Genomic DNA, 23,425 nt, shown 5'->3' with positions numbered 1-23,425 from the left:
GGAAATCAAAAAGGAGCCTAGAACAAGAGGAACAGTCAATTTTTGTACATGAAAAGTAGTGATGTGAGTGTGTGTGTGTGTGTGTGTGTGTGTGTGTGTGTGTGTGTGTGCGCACACGCGACTGTGCAAGCAACCAGTTCTATAACATCAATACGTAGCACAGGTAACACAAAACTGGATTTGAAATACAATTTATAAGAAACAATATTGGAAATACAATTTGTATAAGTTCACAGTTCACAATGTAACTCATCTGTACTTCTGGAGTATGGATTTGTAGTTTACAACTATTTTTAGCTTTTAGTGTCATACTGATTCTTGGTTAAATTCCTTGGTGACTGATTATGAGCTGTGGGTCCTGAGCCAATAGCTTCAGCCATCAGTTTAGGATTTCATTCAGAAGACTCTGAGCAAAGGACACTGTGAAGGCACACCATTGGTTGAATGTACAGGTACAAAGAGTGAAACTGTTTCCCTACCCAAGCTGAAAACAAAAGGAAACTATCAAGTTGTTTTTCTCTTTCATGAAACAAGAGGTTTCATGCCAAATTTAGCACCCTGAACACCCACGGATTTCACTCACAAAAGGTGGGTTCAAAGGTATTTTCTTCTCTGATGAAAAAAACACCTCTCAAGTTAAATGGGTTTACTGTAACAAAAGGTAATGCAGGGATTTTTTAAAACACTTTTTTTCCATCTTGGAGGTTCTGTTTAAAAATGAGCAAAACAAACACATTGGGTCATGTTTTCATGCGTGGTGTGTGTGTGTATGTGTGCGTGCGTGCGTGCGTGTGTGTGTCAGCAATGTAGTGCAGTGGTAAGGAGCAGGGCTTGTAAGTGAAAGGTTGCTGGTTCGATTCCCTGCTGGGGCACTGGTGCTGCACCCTTGGGCAAGGTACCTCACCCACAATTGCCTCCGTAAATATCCAGCTGTATCAAAGGATAAAACTGCAACCTGTGTAAGTCACTCTGGCTAATAGCATCTGCTAAATGACAATAATGTAATGGAAAAACTGACTGACCATGAACCTATACTTACTTGATTTGCATTGCAGTAAGTTGCGGGGCATATTATGCAGGAGCACATGATTGATTGATCACCAGTCAGCTCAGAGTGTATGCCCTGCACTTCAACATTCTGCAGCACAGCCATGCACTGCTGGAATGTGCTACCTAATGCCCTCAGACCTTCTGATTCTTGTGTTATTACATCAAACCTTATCTTTTTTTTCTTATTTTTGACAGGTTTTCAGAAAGTTTATTTGATTTCTCTTTACTCTTATTGTCAAAAAAGACCAGATAAATTTTGATCAGCAGAGTCAAAGTAAACATCTCATCAAGACTTAGGTTTTATCTCTTCCCCTTTTTGGATTAAAAAAATGTCAATGGTGAGAAAGTATAGCTTTTTTCACCTGTAATTCATACAATAAATACAAAAAAACAGTTTTTTGAGGGGCCTGGTATTCCTCCAGTCTGCAGACAACAGTTGTGGTATGCTCACATTTGGTATCGGTCTAGCAGGGGCAGATGCTGGCATGACCCCAGCACCAGCATGGTACATTTTTGTACCAGAGTGGTGGTTTTGTGAGGATTCAGTCTTACACCTAGAAGTCATAAACACATACTGTACCAGTTAAAGGTTTGGACATACCTGATTCAAAAACATTTTGATCTAAAGATTTATGCTTAAATGCCTGAAATTTGTTTCTTAGACAAATATAAATTGTGACGTTGTTGCCTATGTATGCATTTCTTTCAAAAAATCATTTTTAAAAAAATATTTTTTAGTAATTTTGAAGACTCTAAAATATACGTTTTTATTTGTTTACAACACTTTTTTGGTGACTGCATAATTCTATTTGTGCTGTTTCATAGTTTTGATGTCTTTACTATTATTTCAAAATGTGGAAAATAGTAAAAATAAAGAAAGAGAAGTGTGTCCAAACTTTTGACGGGGACTGTACTTCAGCTGCATTCGTTTACCTACTCATAACACCGGTTTGCTCGTGTTGAGAGTTTGTGGGCAAACATTTTTTTACTGCTGAGGTTGAGGACACTTCTGGTCCAGACAGCTTCATTCCAGCTGGAGTTCAGTGAGCCAATTCTGTGGCATAGTGATATGGAGTAGGGCTCGTGAGCACAAGGTTACTGGTTCAATTTCCCACTGCAGCACCGTTGCTGTATCTTTGGGCCAGGTACTTAACCCAGAATTGCCTCAGTAAATACCCAGCTGTATAAATGGATAACATGTAGCCAACAAACTGTAACCTATATAAGTCACTCTGGATAGGAGGATCTGCTAAATGGCAATAGTGTAATGTTGTTGGCCCACATCATAATAACTTTGTACAGTGTAAATGGTGAACATAGAAAGTTTATTTACTTTTTATTTGTACATATTTTTCTGTCAAGGGACTTGACCCATAGTGAACACTGAGGTTGCATATTGGACATACTGGACACAGAGATAACAGTGCTTGTTTCCAAGAACTGCAGTTAACTTGTGATTTATTTCATTCCCAGAAGGGTTCGAAGACATCTTGAGACCCGGACAATGACACCACTCTTACCCTGAGTCCCAGCATTGTAGGTATTTTACCTGTACCGACTTGATTAGAAGTTGCTGGAATCTGAATGCAAAACTTGATTCAAGAATCGCTTGCTCACTGTGACCTTATTTCATCCCAGTAGGAACTACCTGGCAGAACATGAAGCCTCGGGAATGAGCAGTGTTAGTTTTAAATTTGATTACTTTGTTGTATTACCATCATCTGCTTGACTATTTTAGTTGTGTAAAATCCCTGGTGTTTTTTGTGTGATCATTCATTGTCTTTTTTTGCTCACGATTCTTGCTCGGTGCCGAAATTTACTTAAGTTAAGTTTTTAGCTCATTGGAGTAGCCTATTAGAGTTTTTTTTTTATTCTTGATTTTGTTTGGTAGTGTAATGGTTATCGTGTCTGATGCATAATTATTTGCGCTTGTTGCAAATCCGCCTGCTAAATTACTTACTGGTAATGATGATGATGATAAGATTTAAAGACGGCAGAGTCAAACGGCTTGTTGACACTATCGGTGACTGTGACGGGAGAGCTTCGCGTGAGTCTCATCTTCATTAAAATCAGTGCATGATCTTCATCCTGGTCACAATGCAGCTTATATTTCACAAAGAGACATCCTTATCTCTGAATTCCACGGAGGTGAAGTCGGCGGTTCCCGGTTACAGCACAAGCTAGTCTTCTAGGTATTCATTCTGTTTTTCAAAGCAAGTTTCCCTCACAGAGGTCACGCAGTTCAAGGATCGGGCGAAAGATCTACATTTACATTTTTGGTCATTTAGCAGACACTCTTATCCAGAAGGTCTTGCAAAATGTTATTCTCCAGAATTCAACATGTGAAATGCATGCCGAATATGGCTCGAAAAGAAACATCAAAATACTACTTGAATCGTACCAAATGAAATGTAAAAGTGCATGGACGAATGGATAGAAGACTGAATGATTGAACAGTGCACAGAAATGGCCCATACCGAGTGCAATTAGAAATACTTCTCTTTTTTTTAGCAGTTCGCCTCACGTTTTCTCAAGTCTCGCTTACTGGAATCCACAACGTAATTGGTGTTTTAATCGGCAAAACTGAGCAAATGAGTTGGACTGTGAGAAGACAGGCGTCTCAAGAGGATTAATGTGTGGGCAAGACGACATACGATAGGTCTATCGTATGTGCACAACTCTTAAAACAAAATTACAAATTTATTTTAAATAATTTTAATTTCATTTCAATAGCAGCTTTTCTAATGTCTAATATAATGTTTGCTGTTCATATATGTAGGCAATGCCAAAACATTGGCCAGAAGATACCCGATATTTCATGTAAAGACTGCATCATTCTGACGGTTTTGTGCATGCATCAATATTTCTGGAAACTATTTTGAGCACCCAGCGCATTTGTTTGTGCACGCTTCCATTCACATCTAGCGTACGAGGCTTCCTGAGAACTTAAAACCGTGACCGCCGCAGCCTCGGTACTTTTGGACAATCGGAACATCGAAGGCAATTTTAAGGTAAATAAATATTTGTTTTCTACTGAGGATGTTTTTCAGTGGAAATGTTCAATAACAGGCGAAGAAAATTAAAAAGGCCGGGCAAACCCAGCTCCGCAAGTGCAAAACAGTAAACAGACCTCGTTCCATTGCCCGTGGAACGTGTACACTTCCTCTTCCTCTAACTCTAGTGACATGCTGTTCATTACGGCATCCCCTGCTGCCGTGACACTCTGCATCTCCTGTTGTTCGGTTCAGCCTTTTTTCCTTTTAACCATCACCTTCCTGTCTCTGAACACTATTTCCTGTGGTTACACAAGAACCATAACCCCACCAACACTTTCGTCTCATTTTAACGCAACCGTACACCGACCTCTTCGTATTATTTTAACGCAGCGTTACACACCAACGCTCTCATCCCTTTTCAGCACAGCAATACACATACCTTGATCTCGGATTAACAAAACCCTACACACCATTTTATCTCGGATTAACACACACCCCACACACTAATATCTTCGTCTTAAATTAACATACTCCTACACACTAACATAATTGTGTCAGATTAGCAAACTTGAACATGCCAATATATTTATGTCACATATTACAAAATTATACACCATCATAATTTTACCACAGCCATACCCCCCAATTTATCCTCATCGTGACACAACCCTACATACCACCATCTTTATCTCTGAAAAAAAAACCCTCACACACCACCATCTTGACATGAGATTTACATCCTCCAACAAAACAAAATATCTATCTCAGATTAAGCACACTGTGTATGACAACCTTTTCATCTGTACCAACATAACCACATATATGAACATCCCACCACAGTACACATTTGTCTCTGCAGGACACATCTTTAGCAACATATGTATCTCCCCTTAGACATTTTTCTTTGGAAACAATGCTACAATACCATGAGAGTCTTGCCTCAGTTTAAATCTGGCCATTTGAATGGGACGTTATCAGTCTGTTCATTTATGTAATCAGACAGCCTATAAGGGATCTCAGTACACTTGAACCCAGTATAACATCAGTTTGCATTGTGGGCTAATTTAAATATAATCTAATTTTAGTGTGATGGATATAGATAAGCCTATTCAGTCTTCTGAGATGTTGTAGTATCCCCTATGCCCAATGTGTGGTATCCCCACATTGATCCTGTCAATTGGCAGTTTGCATTGGAAACAAGGGATTACAGAATTAATGAGGGAATGTGAGCTTTTCTGTGCATTCACATTGCATTTGTGAGGGATTAGAAGCGAGTATTATTTATATGCGTACAGGCTTTTTTTTTCTTCTTGTGGGTAGCCTTCCTGTGCATCTGTGACATGCTTCCTGTTTCAGGTCTTCAGAAGTCACATTATTCCCCCCAAATCTCTTGCTCTGGTAGCTGCGTGTCAGTGAGGCCACTCTCCTCTCTGTCTGAATGATTAATCTGCAGGTCAGTTTCTCCAGAGCTGTGCATGTGTCTGTGTTTGTGTGTGTGTGTGTATATGTATGTGTTTTGGGGGAAGGCCTTTCTGTTCCCTTATCTGTTCTGTTATTTTAAGGGGGGGGGTGCATTCATATTCTAAGACAGCCTGTACTATTTACTTCCAAGAATGAGTGAGGACAGATTACCTGACATTACATTATTGTCATTTAGCAGATGCTCTTATCCAGAGTGATTTACATAGGTTACAACTTTGCATGTTACCCATTTATAATGCTGGATAATTTACTGAGGCAATTCTGGGTTAATTACCTTGCCCAAGGGTACAGCAGCAGTGCCTGAGTGGGATATCGAACCTGTAACCTTTCGTTATGAGCCCTACTCCTTACCACTATGCTACACCTGCAGAACTAGGCAGTGACTGATGCTGGGGAAGGGTAGGATAGTGACTTGCTCTAGGGTAGATATTCCTGCACTTGACTTTAGCTATGATGTTTAAATGCATCGTAATACAAGTCATAGTACCCTGCCACATCATGTCAATGTGTTTATAGACAGCATGAATTGTAGATCCCATATAGCAGCATTCTAGTGTAATCTGCATGTTTTGGAGTATGTAATATCTTCAGCTCTGTTCACACTGTATTTGATGAGGGAAAGCCCATCAGCACTGTGCTTTAGTACATTTGCACTGGGGGTTGTTTGTTTATAAACACTTCAGTGCTATCTGAGGCCTTTGGCACACACTCCTACACCCACACACACATACATGCACAGACATAGTGACACAAAGAGACACAGGGAAGGAGAGTCAGAGAGCAAATCGGAGAAAGTAAATGACAGGGTAAGACAGAGTGCATGTGTGTGCGTGTGTTTTATGTGTTTGAGAGACACACAGAGGCTCAGTGAGGGAGAGGGAGACAGAGCGAGGGGCGGGTGACAGTGAGAAAGAGCAAATAGGAGAAAGTGGGTAACAGGCTGAGACAGACCTTGTGTGTGTTCATGTGTGTGCAAGACACAGAGTGTGTGTGTATGTGTGTGTGAGAGAGAGAGGCAGAGTGAGGGAGAGGTGACAGAGCGAGGGGCAGGGCAGGTGACACTGAGAAAGAGAGAGACAGAGAGACAGACAGAGTGAGCCTTCCTGTCTCCCTCGCCGCAGGTTCTTTCCCCTCCCCCTCTTCACGTTTGTGGAGCCGCGTCACTAGTGCTGTGGGCCGGCCACGTTACCTGAGGCTCTCCTGGCTGCCTTGACGCAGACCCCCTGCTGATGGTGGCGTCAGTGTGGCCAGGAGGGCCACAGGTAACGTGGCTGGCCCACAGCACTAGTGACGCAGCTCCACAAATGTGAAGAGACACCCGTCACAGACACCCCTTGCCTCACGCCCCCACAAGGGAAACACACATGTGCGTGCACACACATCTGCACCGCTGTGCTGTGGGTCACCCCGGAGAAGTGCGAAATAGAACGCACCTCAGAGGCAGACCTTGGCCTAACAATGAACATCCCCACAGCACACCGCACAACAACTCAAATGTCAGATTTATGAATGACAGGCAAACCTGTGAAGCCACCTCTGTCTTTTTTCATGAAACATTTTATTTAAAAAATACTTGTACTGTACAAAGGGTTTGTGTCGCCATTTTTCGCACGAAAGTGGAAGCACGCGCAATGTCAGTCTTCGCTCGTTGTCCGTGCCTGGCGAGCGGCAGTGCTTCTCAGGTTTTCAACATTCATGGCGTGCAGGAGCAGGAAAGAGGGGAGAAATACACAGGCACATGGGCAATATGAGGACGCTACAAGTTTTCAATAGCTTCCTCAGACTGGCTCTGGAAAAAGTAGTTTGACTCAGTTTAGAGAGAGAAAAATATGGTATTTGTCCAATCCTAGAGTACACTACACATGCACAGAGGCTAGGTATGCACTTTTGAGCAGAATACCGTATTAAATCACGGTGTTTGCTGCAGAGTTTTGTGTTCATATACACTCGCATGTATTAGTAGTATTGAAGGCAATGTCCGCCTTTTGAAATACTGCATTCACACCCAGAAAACAGTCATCACATCAAGTATAAGACCGTGATAATAATCACAAAGACACCACAGTTGAAACTCAACATGCTTAAGGCCATTCTGTATATGCACACATTGTTGGTATTTCCATCTAGACAAGAAATTTGCTAATCTCAATTTGCTACTAGAACCATTCTTAGTTGTGGCTACAAGATTAAATTTTCATCACATCGTAGGAACTGTATGTGTCTTCAGTCATGTCAGCTCACTCACACTCACACTCACTCACAACTAAACCAGATTAAAAAAAAACTACATCTGCATTAACAGCCATGTTCAATAGCTCTGAGCAGGAGTAAGTGAAGCCGGGTTGTCCACCATATTGAGTACAACATCACAGTAAAGAGCTAGGGGGTGGGCCGCCAAGTTTGATCCAGTTAACATGCAGGTTCGTACAAAGCCAAAGCAAGATCAGTCCTTCTACTCTACAGTCAGTCAGAGAGAGAGAGAGACAGGGCAAGGGTTTCTTTGTCCAGCCTGGGTAGATTCAGTCCAGGCTCCTCCCCAGGGTGTCTGGAATCTTTGCTTTGGGGATGAAATGACCTCCAGCCTCCTCCCGGCTCTCAGTAATGTTCGCAAGTCTCAGTCCTTTTGTCCCGGGAAAGACAGGCCCCATCGGGGCGAGGGCCGGTCACTCCTGCAGAGGGTTGTGGTGAATGACCCTCTGGTAGTCCTCCGTTGGGGACACGCCGTGCTCAGGGAAGTCGTAGCCCCGGATGTAATGGCTGCTGGTCTGCTGCGTGAAATAGAAGAGCTGTCTGGCAAACATGGGCTCCACCTGGAGGACCAAGGACAAGATGGCCGTTATTATACAGAACAAAAAAAAAGAGAATCTATACTTCAGTGTCAGAGCTATGAATGTTAGAAGTTTAAACAACTTGCATCTGACAAGTTGAAGGTTTTTGCTTACAAATGCATGCATAGTAACAATGATCATTTTGAGGAATTTCATCAGTGTTGGGGACAAGGCAGGTCAGGCTACAGTCTCTCTTGTTTCAATTCCTTCATGTTTTTGGCTAACCAGGTCCAGGTGTCTCGTTCACCTAACCAGGTCCATTGTAGGGGTCGATGGATTATTGGCCTGGCCGATTATCGGATCCGATATTCAGCATTTTTACGATTATCGGAATCGTTTTTTTTTTTTTTATCTGATTGCCAATAAAATAAATAAATTTAAAAATGTGCTACTTTGGCTCTGATTCAACTGCCTCTCTCTGTCTGTAGTCACCACTCTGTGGCCTCGAGCAATGTCCTGCCAACAACATTATCTGATTGGTTACACGTCACAAGTAATAGCCTATCAACACTGAAGGCTACTGTGCCACAGACGGGCACATTTGCAGACTGGAGCAGCTCTGGTGAGTGAGCGGAGCTGTGTTTTGAAGGCAAGGCAGCAGATATTGCTGAAGTTGCAATAAACTTCACAATCCTCTACGCTGAAGTTTCAAAAACACCACAATCTTATGATCCATTTCTATGATAACAAGCATGCCCAGTTTCCCAGTTACACTGAAAATGCCGGAATAATGCACTTTGTTGCAGTGATATACAGTTAACTATAAGGAAACGATAGAGTTTATTTATGTAATGATAGCTATATCTTTGAGTAATGTTGGTGCCAGTGCAACTGGAACTTATTTTAGCTACCATATTACAAACGTAACATTACTCACCCGTATGAGTTGTGTTTTTATGTAATGTGTGTACCTATGTATATGTTATAGGTAGCCGATGGTCATTTACATTTACATTTATTTAGCAGACACTTTTATCTAAAGCGACGTACAAAAGTGCATACAGTAAGTATAGCGAGAGTACGGGGACAGGATGTATAGAGTTCCACAATGAGACAGTAGTTCTCAGCTGAGAGCAAAGTCTGTTTGAGGATGCAGTACTAGCTAATTTATACAACTACAGGGTATAGGGCAACTAACAAATACTAGCTAATTCATACAACTACAGGGTATAGGGCAACTAACAAGATCCGAATTGTATCATAATAACGTAAGCTAATGTTGAGTCTCGTAGAGCTAACTTGAATGCGATAGCAAACGTCAACAAGTTCATTTGTTGATCCATGATTTAGCCAGCTGACTGGTTGAGCACGCTGAGCAACTCTGCTCTCTGCACCACAGTCTGGTGCTGCTGAATTGGGACTACTAATTAAAGACTCAAATTTCAGTTCAAATTTAAGTTTTACTAGTTTTATTTATTTTTACTTTATAAAGCTTCGGGGCACTATTTTGTTTATTTATTTATTAAAATTTTCAGTTAACCTTGTAAGAAATGCTGCTGGGAGCTCCCTGCACTTTTTGTTTTAAGATAATGTTGAAAAGTTCTCTTTTAATTAAACATATGCTTAAAGGCATTTCAACGAAGTTTTGTGTTGGAGTTTGTGTTATTCTAAATTTTGACACCAAGATTTTCATTTCTACTGCAAATGTATGTTGCTTCCTAATATCGGTCATCAGTCAGTTGATTACTAATAACTGGCATCGGTATTGGCCCTGAAAAACCATATCGGTCGACCCCTAGTCCACAGTGACCCAGTGCATCCATTCATGATGATGCATGTAATGCTTTTTCTAATATGATGGGGCACTTCCGTTACGTACATATAAAAATGTACATATGACAAGTACTAATTATTGCACTTTTCCTAAAGTACTTCTATATATTGTGGAATGTTTCCCTCCACAATGTATATAGCAATTCTACAATATATGGGATAATTTATGCTTGAAATAATAATAATTAATCAACTTGTAATAAACATAAAGATGCTTTAACTACCTGTATTGTTTGCTGCATATTTTACATGACTCACTTTTTAAGGTTCTGCTTTTTTGAGAGGGTTACTTCCCCATTTGGGTCACCCTACTCAAGACTAAAATAATTCTGAGTGAATGAATGAGAGTGTGAATGAGTGAACCGATGGATGAGAGAAGGAACGAGGGAACTGATGGTTGACATCTACTCTCGGACAGTGAGTCACTGTCAGGGCCGAACCCCTGAAAGGTGTGACCTCAGGTTCACTGCAGGTCTCTGAACCTATCAGGCCTCCTGCGGAGGTGCTAACTGCTGCAATCAGCTGAATCTGTGTTTGACGCATAACAAACGAGGACCAATGCTCGCTAACGCAGTATCCTTTCCATACCAAAGGGAAATTGTTTCCAGAAAAGCAAAGATGCATTCCATTGTAGTGAGAGGCTGCTTCCACTTTCTCCCTGCTCTGCAACCGTACAACGTGGTTTGATTTCTCTCCCTTGGACAGACCAAGACATAGACCCCCTCCTATTCACTTAAGCTGAAAGATTCAGGAATGGAAACCGAATGCAACAGTGGCAGTTATCATAAATAAATCATTACAGGTGAACACTGATTATGAGCCCTATATGTGTCAATGCAAAAAAATCCTCAGCCAGCCATAGTTATCCTTTGCTTTTGTCTATAAGTATTCTGGTGAAAAACCTTTTCTGGGTGGGGGAGGATGAGTAGAATAGGACAGGCACCTGAGCTGTGATCATCTTCCTCTGTCTCTGGGGGTCAGGGTATTCATCCCCAAAACACAGAACCACCTGGAACCTGGGCACAGGGCGTCCATGATGGGCATAGCCCTGGAGCTCTGAGGAGAGGAGAAAGAGAGGAGAGGAGCAGGTGAGAAAGCAGGCACTTTCATTTCAGTGACTTTTCCATCTAGTGAAGGCATCCAGATATCTAAGTTAAGCAGCTGTTGAACCTAGACTGGTATAAGAGCTACATGCTGTAGGTGGTACAAATTTACGAGAAAAGGATATACAAGGCATTTCTTTGAGGCCAAATCAACTGGAAAGTCCTGAACGCATATGCAAATAGATGTAATTAGCCATCAAACATTTGGTGGGAAGATGGCCCCAGCTGAGGTGGCCAGGTGGGTGGGGGCTGTTGCTGGGAGACTCAGTTTGATAAGCCACTGTGCACATGACAAGAATATTACTCACACTGGCTGCTGTGTGGCGAGGCACTGGTCTCTTTCTTTGTTAGACGACTGTAATCAGTTTATCACTTTCAGAAGGTCATTTTTTGGAGATAGTGACATGTCACTACCTCAGTCATGGAGAAACTGGCACCTATCCTTTGTGAGGTTGGCAAAACTGAAGAGCTACCCTTGCATGATATTGAGGGCAAATATCTGAAGAAATGGGACTCAAACAGGTAGCGGTCCAAAGAGGAGAGTATATGTTCACATATATTAGAGGAATAAACTTTTGATTTCTAGAATGCTACAGGAAATCCTGTAAATCAATTAATTCTGGGTGCATTGATGCTGAACAAACTACATGAAGCTTCTTACACTCAACAGCAGAAAAATACTTACTATTTTACGTACTATTTACTAAAAAGCTGGGTGTATCGTAGTGGGTTATTTCATGCATTTTTCCTAATTTCACCACCCTGGTGTTCCCTGAGATGGTCGAGACTGTGCCGCAGGGCGTGACAGAGGCGCTGCAGAGGTGCAGAAGCAGCACAGGGGCTCACCGGAGAGGAACTGCTGGGTGTCGAACAGCTTGCAGGTCTGCTCCTTCTCCAGCTTGTTCGGCTTGTCGGCGTATGGTGCCAGGGGCCCCTCCCAGAACACCCGGCTCTGGCACAGCCGCTTGGCGTACAGCCCGTCCGGCGCCATCCACAGCAGGACGCCCCTCTCCAGCGTGTTGGGCAGCTTCTCCGCCCCTTTCCTCTGGGACTGTGGGTAAGGGAAGGGGAAGAGCACGTGGTCCATGCTGCCGTAAAGCTTGTCCTCCAGGGACGAGGAGATTCGGCAACCCTCCGGGCTGGTGGTGGTCACCTCCTTGACTAGGGACTCCCGGTAGAAGAGGGAGATGTGCAGGCGGAAATCTGAAAGGAGGTGGAGTGTTAAATTGTGGATGATATTTGACAATGTGGGCAACAGCGGTAACTCAGCTGAAAGACCATGGTGACTTGTGCTGCTTAACTGGGGCATCAGACACAAGATTCAACACTTAGCTTTCATCTCCACTATATGACGGATTCAGAATGTGAAGGATGATCAAGAAATGGAATTATCCACAAATTCCTTTAATTTAATACTTTAGCTACCTACTGAAATAGGTCTGAGATCCGTGTCATTTAGCAGAAGAAATTATGAGACATTTCCTCAATCTCTCTATTTTTAGTTAAACAAATCTGTCCAAATTAATTTTTAAGGGCAAATACAACAACTGAGGTCTTATTTATTTTCAGTTTTAGCTACAGTATTGTTAAGAGACTGGTAAGGGGCAGTTTTAATACCTGAAGTTAATGAAATACGTTAGTATTTAGTTAATAAAAGAATACGTTCCATCTTCTCAATGTTAAATACACTGAGGCAAGAACACAAAGCACTTCACAGAAAAACCAACTATTATTTCTGGCTTATAACCAAAGTTTGACGTAAGATTTTTAAAAAAAAACACGTAAAATGGGGAAGTCATTGTACAAAGCAACACTGTTGTCCTGGGTCAGAAACAATAAACTAACTATACTACTACGACTATAAACAGACAACAATGTGTACCATTGTAGTCCACAACCTTGAATTTTTGATAAATTATTATTGAAAACAACATTAATAGAGTGTGATTGCGAGTGTGTGTGTGTGAGTGTGTAGACTGTGGATGCAGAGTTTGGCATGTTCTTACCAGACAGGGCCATAGCCTCTGCAGATCTCATACTGGGATCCAGGGAAAACGCTGGTGGCTGGGAATCCGTGGGTGAGCACGCATAGAACGATCCAGTTATCTGGTACCCTGCATGACATCAGAAATACGAGACACTCAAAGAGTATTCTCTCGTTCTTTATCAATTTATGAGGACAGCATCTCTCAGAGAGCAGCTATGTGTGTGTGTGTGCTTTTTTTCTAGTGCTAGACTGGCAAGACGTCACCTCTAACATACTTCAAATGCAGAAGAGGAAGTTGTCAACCTTTTTTAACACGCTGTCTGCAAAAAGGGCTTCTTTCGCTCAGTTAGACTACAGGTTCACCCAAAAAAAAAACATTCCCACCTCCCATGTGTCTTTTCACAGGCTGTTTGAGACTCGCCAGTCCCAGGAACACATAAGCCATTGATAAGTTTACCATCTGCATGCTATCTACTCTGGTTCCTTAATTAAGGACCTTACAACCTGGGCGTTCACAGGTCGCTGTGGCCTCTGCAGACAAAGTGTGACTGAATGCGGGCCTTTCATTTCTCAGCAGGAACTGGCTGCTCATTAAATAAAACCCTCAACGTTTGGAGAGGAAAGGACATTAGCACCAACTGACGCAGACAGAGCTGGACCTCAGCAGGTATCTTCCTCACAAAACGCATGCACTCTAACTGGTTTTGTCTGTTTTCTTTACGTACATTTGTTACAGGATGGCTGTGTAGCGTACTGGTAAGGAGCAGGACTCGTAACTCGTAACGTAAAAAAAAGGTTGCCTGTTCAATTCCCTGCTGGGGCACTGCTGTTGTACCCTTGGGTAAGGTACTTAACCCACAATTGTCTAAATAAACATCCAGTTGTATAAATGGGTAACATGTAAGCAACTGTAACCAATGTAAGTCGCTGTGGATAAGAGCATCTGCTAAATGCCAATAATTTTAGGTAACATCTCTCTGAGTTTGGAAATCAACTTTCTTTGTCTCAGGGGAAAGGTATTCACACAATGCGGTGCTGGGGGTTCATGGTCACCCCTCTGACCATGCCCGGTGAGTGCTGCCATGGGGCCGGACCCCCCTCGTACCATTCTCGACGGGCGGCCCTTGCCAGGGCAGGTTGCGTGGGGGGTAGGGGCACTGCCCGTACTGCAGGTCCGGATGTGGGGGCTGCTCTGGGACGTAGTCCCTCCAGTTCCTCTCATGGGGCACCAGGTAGTTTGGCACCTGGAGAGGAGGGGGAAAGAGGGGTGTGACAGTCAGTCTCTAACACAGGGGATGCTGGAAATGCTGCATTGTCCAGAAATGGGAAATGGGATCAATCAATGTGACACGTATTATGTCAGAACTCAGAGGGGCATGTACCAGCCATACAAGCAGCCTATCAGCTGAGGCAACCCTCAGCTTCTCAGCTGCAGAGTCAGGAGATACAGGGCACAGTGCAGGCACAACTAGTTCACAACCATGAATCTAACTGTGTATATATATATAGCGTTTTTTTTTTTTTTTTACTTTAATGTAAATGAGTTTACATGAACTTTTTACTTTAGTTTTTTACTTTAGTCGTTTGCTTCAAGTGATTTAGTGATAAACTAAATAAATGTCTCTGTTGGGGCTGTGAGATATATGTTGTGTTCTGTCAAATCACTTAGTCGACTAAGGGTTAAGCACTGCACTACAGCCAGCTGGGGAGCTTGCAGAGAATGGCATTACCTGAGTCTGCAGTTGAGGGTATGGAGAGTGCATAGAATAGCTCAAAGTGTTCATGTGTGTTGTGGGCTCCTCCATACTGATCTGTTTCCCTCCTGCAAGGAAGAAAGAAATAGGCTCATATCAATTCCCTGTGATATTTTCACAACAACCAAAAGGCCATCCATCCTGCACACACGCATGTCTGTGGCTGTCTTCCCTGTGAGCACCACTTCACAATGTATTGAAAGAGGGTGCTGTGCTGAATCTAATTTGATTGATTGTACTTGTTCATTATTTTCTTGAAACATTCTGGAAATCCCTTCACAAACAAAGCCATGAACACTGCACCATGTTCAGACCGCGAAGGCGGTGGTGTGTTCAACTGTCTCCTCTTGAATACAGCCGCCTTTTTGTGGGAGGGCAATGTTGTTACATTTTCTACTGAAGTCACTGAAGCCCTCATCAAAAACCGTTCAAGCATTTAGCACATGCGTCAGTTTCCTTAGCATTTCCTGCTTCATTGAGTGTGATCAAATTGTGTGTCGATAATTTTTCAGCTCTGATTGAAGGCCACATGAGTGTGTATTACAATTTGACTACTGGAAACTCCGTCCATGTGGTTGCAATGTGAGATCGACAAACAGGCAAAAAATAACCCCTGAACAAAGGTCTGCTGATAACAGCTTACATTTCTGTGAATTAAATTCATCTCTGGCTCATATCTGACAGAACTTAATCTCCAACTGAACACAGTTAGATGACAAAACAATAAATGTACAGCAAAGTACATTTTATGAAGTCATTCATTTAAAAAATCATTGGAACTTGCCTTTCTTTGCTCCTTCAGGAATGATCCTGTAAACTTTGTATGGATCCGAAATGTCCAACTGGCTCCTCTCCACCAGTTCCTCAAAGTCATTGCTTTTGTTCAGTGCACATCGGAGACGAGTTTTCCATGTCGGGGGGTCAGGTTTGTCGATCCCCTCTCGATATTTCCCTTTGAAAAGCGCCCACGCCTGCAACAACAGGAGCGGAGAGAGGCATGCTCTCAGTCTTAACATAACCATCACTATCATCAACATTAGATGATATTACATATCATATTGCATTACTGTTTTACATTGCATTAATGTTTTAGCTACACTGTGACATGGACTCGGTATTTTTTACACAGATTATAACTTCCCACACTCAATCATGCCAACATTTTTCTCTTGTGACTTTGGACTTGATTTATTTGAATTGTACTGCATGTGCACGATCACAGTCATCACTACTTATTTATGAAATAAATATGAGTTCATGCTGCAGTGGACATGACAAAAACTACGATAAAAAAAATTACATGAAAATTAAAATGAAAAACAAAATGAATATGTACATCACCCTAAGGGCAATTCTAATGCTTCGTGGCGATCACTGCAGGTGCAAGCCTGTTAGTTTAGTTTAAGGGGAAAAAGTTCAGCTAAAAATGGCAACATGAGTTACACGAGTCTGTAGCGGATTCGGTGAGTTTTGACAGAACACGAGTTCGCCAGCTCTGTAAGTACAGGTAACAAGTGACCGGGCTCCATTCATTGCTTGACACGCGCAGGGAGAGAGCGCGCGCGTACAATTACGTACCTTGAAGAGTGCGGCATCCTCCTCTCTGTTATAGTCCTGTTTCCCGGCGTGTTTCCAGGGGATCCTAAAAATGGTTTTCTCGTCATTCTCCCAAACCAATCCGGGGTACTTTCCGTTGTCAACCTGATCAATCAGCCATTGCCTAAGCTTCCCATTGCCACAACTGACTGACATGCTGCAGTCATTGTCTAAGTTCATCTCTGTCGAAATGCATGCAACAGAATGGGTAGATGGAGGTGATTGAGGGTAGACACATTTGCAGAACATTGAGCAGGTGACAAGACAGGTGCAATGCAAACACATGCTTATCTCAAACATACAAAAAACTGAACGTAGATGAGCATGAGGTAAAATGTGTTCAGCGCTTAAAATATCATGCAGAGAAATTGATAAATAGCATGCAAAATTTCACTACACAACGTTCGCTTTTGCTAGTTAATGCTACTCATTTGTTAAACAAGGTTAACCTGCGACCAGCTACATTTTCATTTTAAGACAAAGCACGGAATAGACAAACATTGTGGAAAAAATACCAGTAGTAGTATTACTGTACTAGAGTACAGTAGAGTATACAATCATGCACAGTGGTTTAGTACATTTACTGTACCGCTTCTTCAAAAAAGTATTCAGTTCTTATTTCCTTTCATAAACATGTATGTATTCTGTAAATGCACACGCTCTATATTTACTCTAAAGTCATCTTAAAGTGATGCTTCATAAATGACATTATGCTAACAGCGTGATTTTTACAAATAACTTCCCCTCAAGAGCGGACTTGTTAAAAATATAAAAATTAGCGTATGTACCACTACAGGTATTAGCAAGAGCCACAGCATTTCATATTAACATTCTTCTGTTAATATTACTTCAACAAACTCCTTACTGCTGAGCGCGCTTTCTTACCTTTGAAACTTGAAACCCTGTAGCTTAAGTTCTGAAATCAATCACTCTCTGAACAGATCAGCTCTCAACCAGAAGCTTTTTTCTTTTAAATATTCTTGTCTTTAGGGGCGTCGCGATGGGAGGAGCTTCCTTGGTCCTTTCTAACGCGCTTGAAGGGGATGTGTAGCGCGGAAAGCTACACGAAAGTTCTGTGAAGCTTATCTGGTGAGGACCTACCGTAAACACAAGGGAAACCCCGCATTAACCTTAAAATTCTAGACAAACGTACGGACAGTGGAACAAACACATTTCAATACATTAAAAAACATTATAAATTGCAATTATTACAAATACCCCGATGTTTTACTATTCTCTTAATTTTTTTTTTCATTTGTTTCAAATTTTATAGCCTGCCCAACCCGCACGTATATCAAGAAAAAAAAATAAAGTGGTCATTATGGTAAATAATTTAACCGTTGAAGTGCTGGCGTCTGAACAAAGTGTTTGTCTACAAAGTACCACGAATTATTGTCGTTCCCTGCCAACTGTGTTGTGAGACTGGGACCTTGAAAAATTATTTGAAGGCCGATTTGTACGTGAGCGACTGCCATCATCTGGTTACTGAGAGTAATTGCAGTACAGCAAATCTGGTCCACAAAATTGCCAAAAGTGAAGGTTCAAAAAGAACAATATGAACATATCCAGAGACTGTACCGCATATGTAAATAAACAACTAATTTCGTATGCTCAATCAAAAGACGATACGACACCAATGTGCAAAGTAAGGAAATACAATTCAAACAAACATTCCATTCCATAATTAATAAATTTGTAAAACAAATATGTAGGAGCTCTATCAGTAATACTTTTACAAAGTCAGATTGAATATTAAGAGTGACATTATCCACAGTCATGATTATAACGCTTTCATTTCTTTTAGGATTAATCAAATAATACACTCCTAAAGAACAATACCGAACATGGAATGGATAACAAACTTGAAAGGCTGCTAATTGATCTTGCTCAGTAAAATATAATTGTTTATCGGTACATCTGGATTATAAGGAATTATATAAAATGCATATTATGCTAAAATGCTATATTATTTTTGCACTCAACATTTCTAAATTTAATTAAAAACAGTATAAAATGTCTGGTCAAAATAGATACATATGTTATACATACATACACAGACAAATAACAGACATAATCACAACAAACAAATGAACCATGGCAGGAATTGTTTTGTAACCTCCGCGTTATGTGGTAGCCTTATTATCATGTTCTAATAACAGATGGCAACAGTGACAACATAGATTAAAAAAATGTTATGTGGTGGGTGTACTTACCTTTGGGAACTCCCTAAATGTTTTATGTGAATCAAAATGATTGACTGAATGGGAGACCGATATTGCCTGTCCAGCCAGGGGGAACCAGGGAAAGTGACAGTTACAGGCAGCTGACGGGGCTGTTGCAGCCAGCCTTATTTATTCATTTATTTGTGCTTTTTTCTATTACATTCCACTTCTTTGAGATCACAGTAGTGATGAATGTTTTTGAATTCTTCAAGCATGGCCACTCTAGTATATCACAGTAAGAGGAAGGCATGCGCGAGATAACAGCAGAGAGCTCGATTCTCGAGCTGTGACAAGGAACGGGACACTAAGGAGCGTCTTCTAGAATCACATAGAAGCCCCCAGTCCCAAACACACACACACACACACACACACACACACACACACACACACACACACACACACGCACACACACACACACACACACACACACACACACACACACACACGCGCGCGCGCGCCCGCGCGCCTTCTGCTGTGCAAGTAGTAGGTCGGCCACGTTTTGTATTCCTCAAACCAACATCCTTAAAAGAAAACTATCAAGATACAGTATTCTACTAATCGACCATTCAGCTCAACTGACTCTCCAGTCAAGGATACAAGCAAACAGAAACTTCCAATAATTGTTTCTCCAAGTCATACTTTTGTTTCCTCAGAGGTAGAAAAAAACAGCTCAGGATGGTGGTCTGCATCGACAGTCTGTTGTTGAAAACGGCATACAATATTTCTTTACTCAAACCAGAAATCAAATTACAGCTCATTTTTAAACCCAAATTCATTGAACGCATGAAATTCTATGGCCACGTTTCCTCGTGGTACCTGTTTTGAATCTGCTCCCCGTGATGAGCACCTAATACTATGTTTACTCACATTAATACGCGACGTCTCTGAACGCTGCAGGCATGGTCACAGGTCATGCGTGACCCAGTTCTCTACAACTGCTTCAAAACACACATCCTCTCTTATCTTCATCCATTTCTAAGATTTTTCAAGTGTGAAGCTGTGACTGAACGCAAATTATCTCCTCCACCATCCACAGAGCATAAAAATAACACCATCTGATTAGAATGAAGTGCAGTGGCAATCACCACATTACTCTACCTTAAGGTGCGCGAATAATACTTTCCATTTGCATTTACAAAGAATTGCGAGGGACTACGCGGTAATGCCCGATTTGATTTTTATCATTCATTGAGAAACTACTTAGTCGGTGTATTCAAATATATGGACACCTGCCAAATGGGTTAGGGGACCACCCAGAAACGGTAAGACTTCTGAATGTCTGGGAAATGTCTGTGAAAGGTTGCTGTGGCTGGTTTCATAGATAACCAACACTGGCAGGGTCCTGCCTGGAAGCTGTTAGGAACCTAAAAGCATACAGAGAGTATACTCATGACAACAGGCCATTCAACCCCTCAAAAGTCAAGAGTGCCTCCAAGACTGTGTCAGACCTGGTCTTGAACACTCCAAGGGACTCTGTGTCCACTATGAATTCTTCAAACTCCTACCTTGCTTTCACAACGATGTGAAAAGCCTCCTAGTGTTCAAACTAGTTTGAACTCATTTCCACCCATGACCTCTTGAAAGCTTCTATACTCCACTTGATTACTACCTTTTAAAAGTTTACAGAGTCTCCATAAAATCCTCCTTTTAGACTAAAGAGATTAGCTCCCAGATGCAATCAGTTTTCCTCCTTCAATTCAAAAATGAAATGCAGTCATCTTTCTTCAGTTTGGATAGCCCAGCAATAATGAAAAAAAAAATATAGATAAAAATTGTGTAATGAATTTGTCAAAGACCAATGTTGATTGAACCCTGTCTTCACACTCTTTGTAATGTATATGCTTGTTCCCTGGGACTAGTCTTGATTCCCCTCTGTGAAAGTTTTAATTTTAAATGCCTTTTCCCCTTTATGCAACCTGTTTTTGGAATTGCCTGTTTCACATTAGGCTTGTCTTACAGCAACAGCCTCATGCAGGTGCACTGGAGTTACGCAATCCTCCAATATTTTTAAGCAGCCAAGGTTATTTTTCACACCACATGTCCCACGGTACACTACAATAAAGTGAGCACTGATTTAAAGATAGGCATGGCTCCACTCACATCCTGAGTGGCATGATGCCTGACAGTGGAGAGACAAGGAAACCCTGATGAAAAACCCACCTCTACCTTGCCTGTACTGAGGAGGAATAACTTGCTAACTGAGCCACTCTGGAGCCCCCTCTACTGTTTTTGAGAACCTCTGTGTCCTTTTTATATTGATAGTGTGGCACTCAGAGGTGCACTCACTCACCGACAATTAGAGTACAAAACCCTAAATGTGGTAAAGTCATTTTCTAACATTAATACAATCTGCTTTTATTAATACTCAATGTTCATAATTGTACACCTCACCATTATGCTTGACTGTTTAACTGCTTTAGCAGTTAGAGTCTAGAGTTAGGGAAAATCGAATGTACTATTACACCCATGTATTCTTCATATTGTGAAAACTCTATCTTGGTACTTCCCAGAAGATAATCCTGCCTTATATAGGATTTATAGATATGGATTAGATATAGATATGGATTTCAAGACAAATCTGATGTAGGCCTATGTACTGCAAAGTGTAGAGGTTGGCTGTTTGACTTCAGTATAGGGATAGTGGCTTGATATCTGCTGAGGGGGTCATACATGGCTATTGATGAGGCTGTTGACTGTCTTAAATAGAAAAAATGAGGTGGTAGGATGAGGAGAGGATGCTGTGAGCAGATCACATAGAAAGGAAGTAGTAGGTGGTACTAGTAGATAGATCTGGTTTATTTAAGCTCAGTTAATGGCAAAGGGATCGTCTGAAAAGTCTCCTCGTGAATCTTCATTCAGGACATATGTATAACTTCACATTTGATGACATTAACTTTCATTCAACAAGTGTCTGCCTAATTTTGGGTTCTACTTGATCTACTTTGGTGGGCATCAAACTGTTTACTTCATGCTGATGAGAGCTGTGCCATCAACACAGGAAAATATTCTGCTATTGATATTCTTACTTTCAATTTTGTAAATAAGGAAAAACAAAGGTCCCAATGTTGATCCATGGAGGACCTCCCAATCTACTCAGCCATGATCTCTCACTCATTGTATTGCCACTTTTCATTCGCTGAAACCCAATATGAATCACTGAAATGACTGCTTTAAGGCCCACTGATTTCAGTTTGATGAGTCACTTCTCTGGTACCCAGTCAAAAGTTTTTAGTTTATTTATTTATTTCAAATATTTAATACCATAAATTTGAAGGGACACATTTCATACCCTCCTTGAAGAAGTCCAGGTGATTATTAAAATATTACATATATGATAAAATATTAAAATTTAGAACAATCTCCTTCCACAAAAAGCTATGTCAGTTGCATGTCACATGTCTTCCTGGACCAGAGTGATTCTCTTTCTGATGTATTAGTATGACATGGCCTCCCATCCAGTCATCAGGAGTTTCTCCAGCTAGATCTTACAGAAACTTTTTTGATAGTTATGTTTTGCATATACATTATTGACCCAACTCCTTAAAGTACTCTTGGGGATATACCATCAGGGACTAGTAATTTGTTTGTAATTTTCCAGTACTTTAGCGTCCCCTAATTCAACATTCTTTACTTGCTGGGACAGCAGCTGGAATTAGGGAAATTCTTGACCTGTTCTCTGGTGAGCCTCTCAACAAAGTGTATGTTTGTATCTGCCATAACTGTCAAAACCCCTTTCCGATTATAATATGACATTGTACTTCATCAGCTGTCATTTTTGCATCATAACATCCAAAAAGTGTTTGAGATTTCTTTCTACATTTTCTGTGATTTTTCCTCTCAAAATAGCTGGAACTTTAATTTATGCTGATCTATTTCCCACTGTCTTTTATATGATTTGTACAATTTATGTTTTAAAATCTTCCATAAGAACTGGACCCTGCTTACTGAACTTATTTTTTCTTAATTATTTGATTATTCAACTCAGTATTTTCAGGATAATTTATACAATGCCAATCACTGTTTCTTTTGGAGTACTATGTTCAACACCAGTGAAAATGTTTATTCAACATATTGGTTCCTATGTCTTCACATCATGGAAAGGAAATCATCTGAAAACATCTAAAAGATGGTGGCACCTATGATGAATACAACAAATCTAACTACCCATCCTTCACTAAAAAGACATGCAGTAAATCTCTCTCAGAACTGACGGAGAAAAATGATGTCCATGCTAAGAGTGTTATGGGGAGACTGTTTATGTTTTGATTGAAATGTAGTCCAGCCCAGAAAAATGAAGAAGTGCTAGAGGAAACACCTCTTTGATAAAAACACACTCTAGCAGACAGGATTTAGAAATGGTATCATTTTCATTATCATTATTATTTTTGATGGTCCACTAAGCAATACCCTCAGCAAATTCCATCCTGCACACTCCTGAAGTAGACAGGTAGACTGTCAGAGGTTAGAAAAAGTAGCAGTCCAATAATCAATGTGTAGATGTGCATGTGTAAGAGTGCATATATGTGAATGCATGACCATGTGTGCATGTGTGCACGCACAAACGTGTGTGCATGTGTGCGTGCCTGTCTTAATCCAGTGAAGGTTACTGGTGCGTGAACGGTTTCACCTCAACC

The 23,425-nt window shown here is 41.2% G+C and overlaps 1 protein-coding gene across 1 annotated transcript; it reads right to left on the bottom strand.

The window, feature by feature from the left end:
* Positions 1-7,130: 7,130 nt before the first annotated feature.
* Positions 7,131-17,507, bottom strand: LOC118772588 (interferon regulatory factor 4-like). Its single transcript, XM_036521054.1, has 9 exons — positions 17,455-17,507; positions 16,552-16,751; positions 15,758-15,944; positions 14,950-15,041; positions 14,325-14,463; positions 13,239-13,346; positions 12,079-12,435; positions 11,073-11,185; positions 7,131-8,338 (listed from the first exon to the last, which is right to left on the bottom strand). The coding sequence occupies exons 2-9, from the start codon at positions 16,747-16,749 to the stop codon at positions 8,192-8,194; spliced, it is 1,341 nt and encodes a 446-aa protein (XP_036376947.1). The 5' UTR covers positions 16,750-16,751; positions 17,455-17,507; the 3' UTR covers positions 7,131-8,191.
* Between the last annotated feature and the right edge of the window lie 5,918 nt (positions 17,508-23,425).

Source organism: Megalops cyprinoides, chromosome 2 (assembly GCF_013368585.1).
Source record: "Megalops cyprinoides isolate fMegCyp1 chromosome 2, fMegCyp1.pri, whole genome shotgun sequence".
Taxonomy (NCBI): Eukaryota; Metazoa; Chordata; class Actinopteri; order Elopiformes; family Megalopidae; genus Megalops; species Megalops cyprinoides.
Note: the sequence above shows the minus strand (reverse complement) of the source record. Positions and strands in the feature narration are given on the sequence as shown.

Excerpts from the sequence above, each read along its gene's own strand:
- LOC118772588 (XM_036521054.1), bottom strand. The coding sequence starts at position 16,749 with ATGAACTTAGACAATGACTGCAGCATGTCAGTCAGTTGTGGCAATGGG. Across the intron at positions 15,945-16,551 it reads AGGATGCCGCACTCTTCAAG|GCGTGGGCGCTTTTCAAAGG; the intron begins GTACGTAATTGT and ends CTGTTGTTGCAG. Across the intron at positions 12,436-13,238 it reads AGAGGCTATGGCCCTGTCTG|ATTTCCGCCTGCACATCTCC; the intron begins GTAAGAACATGC and ends ACCTCCTTTCAG.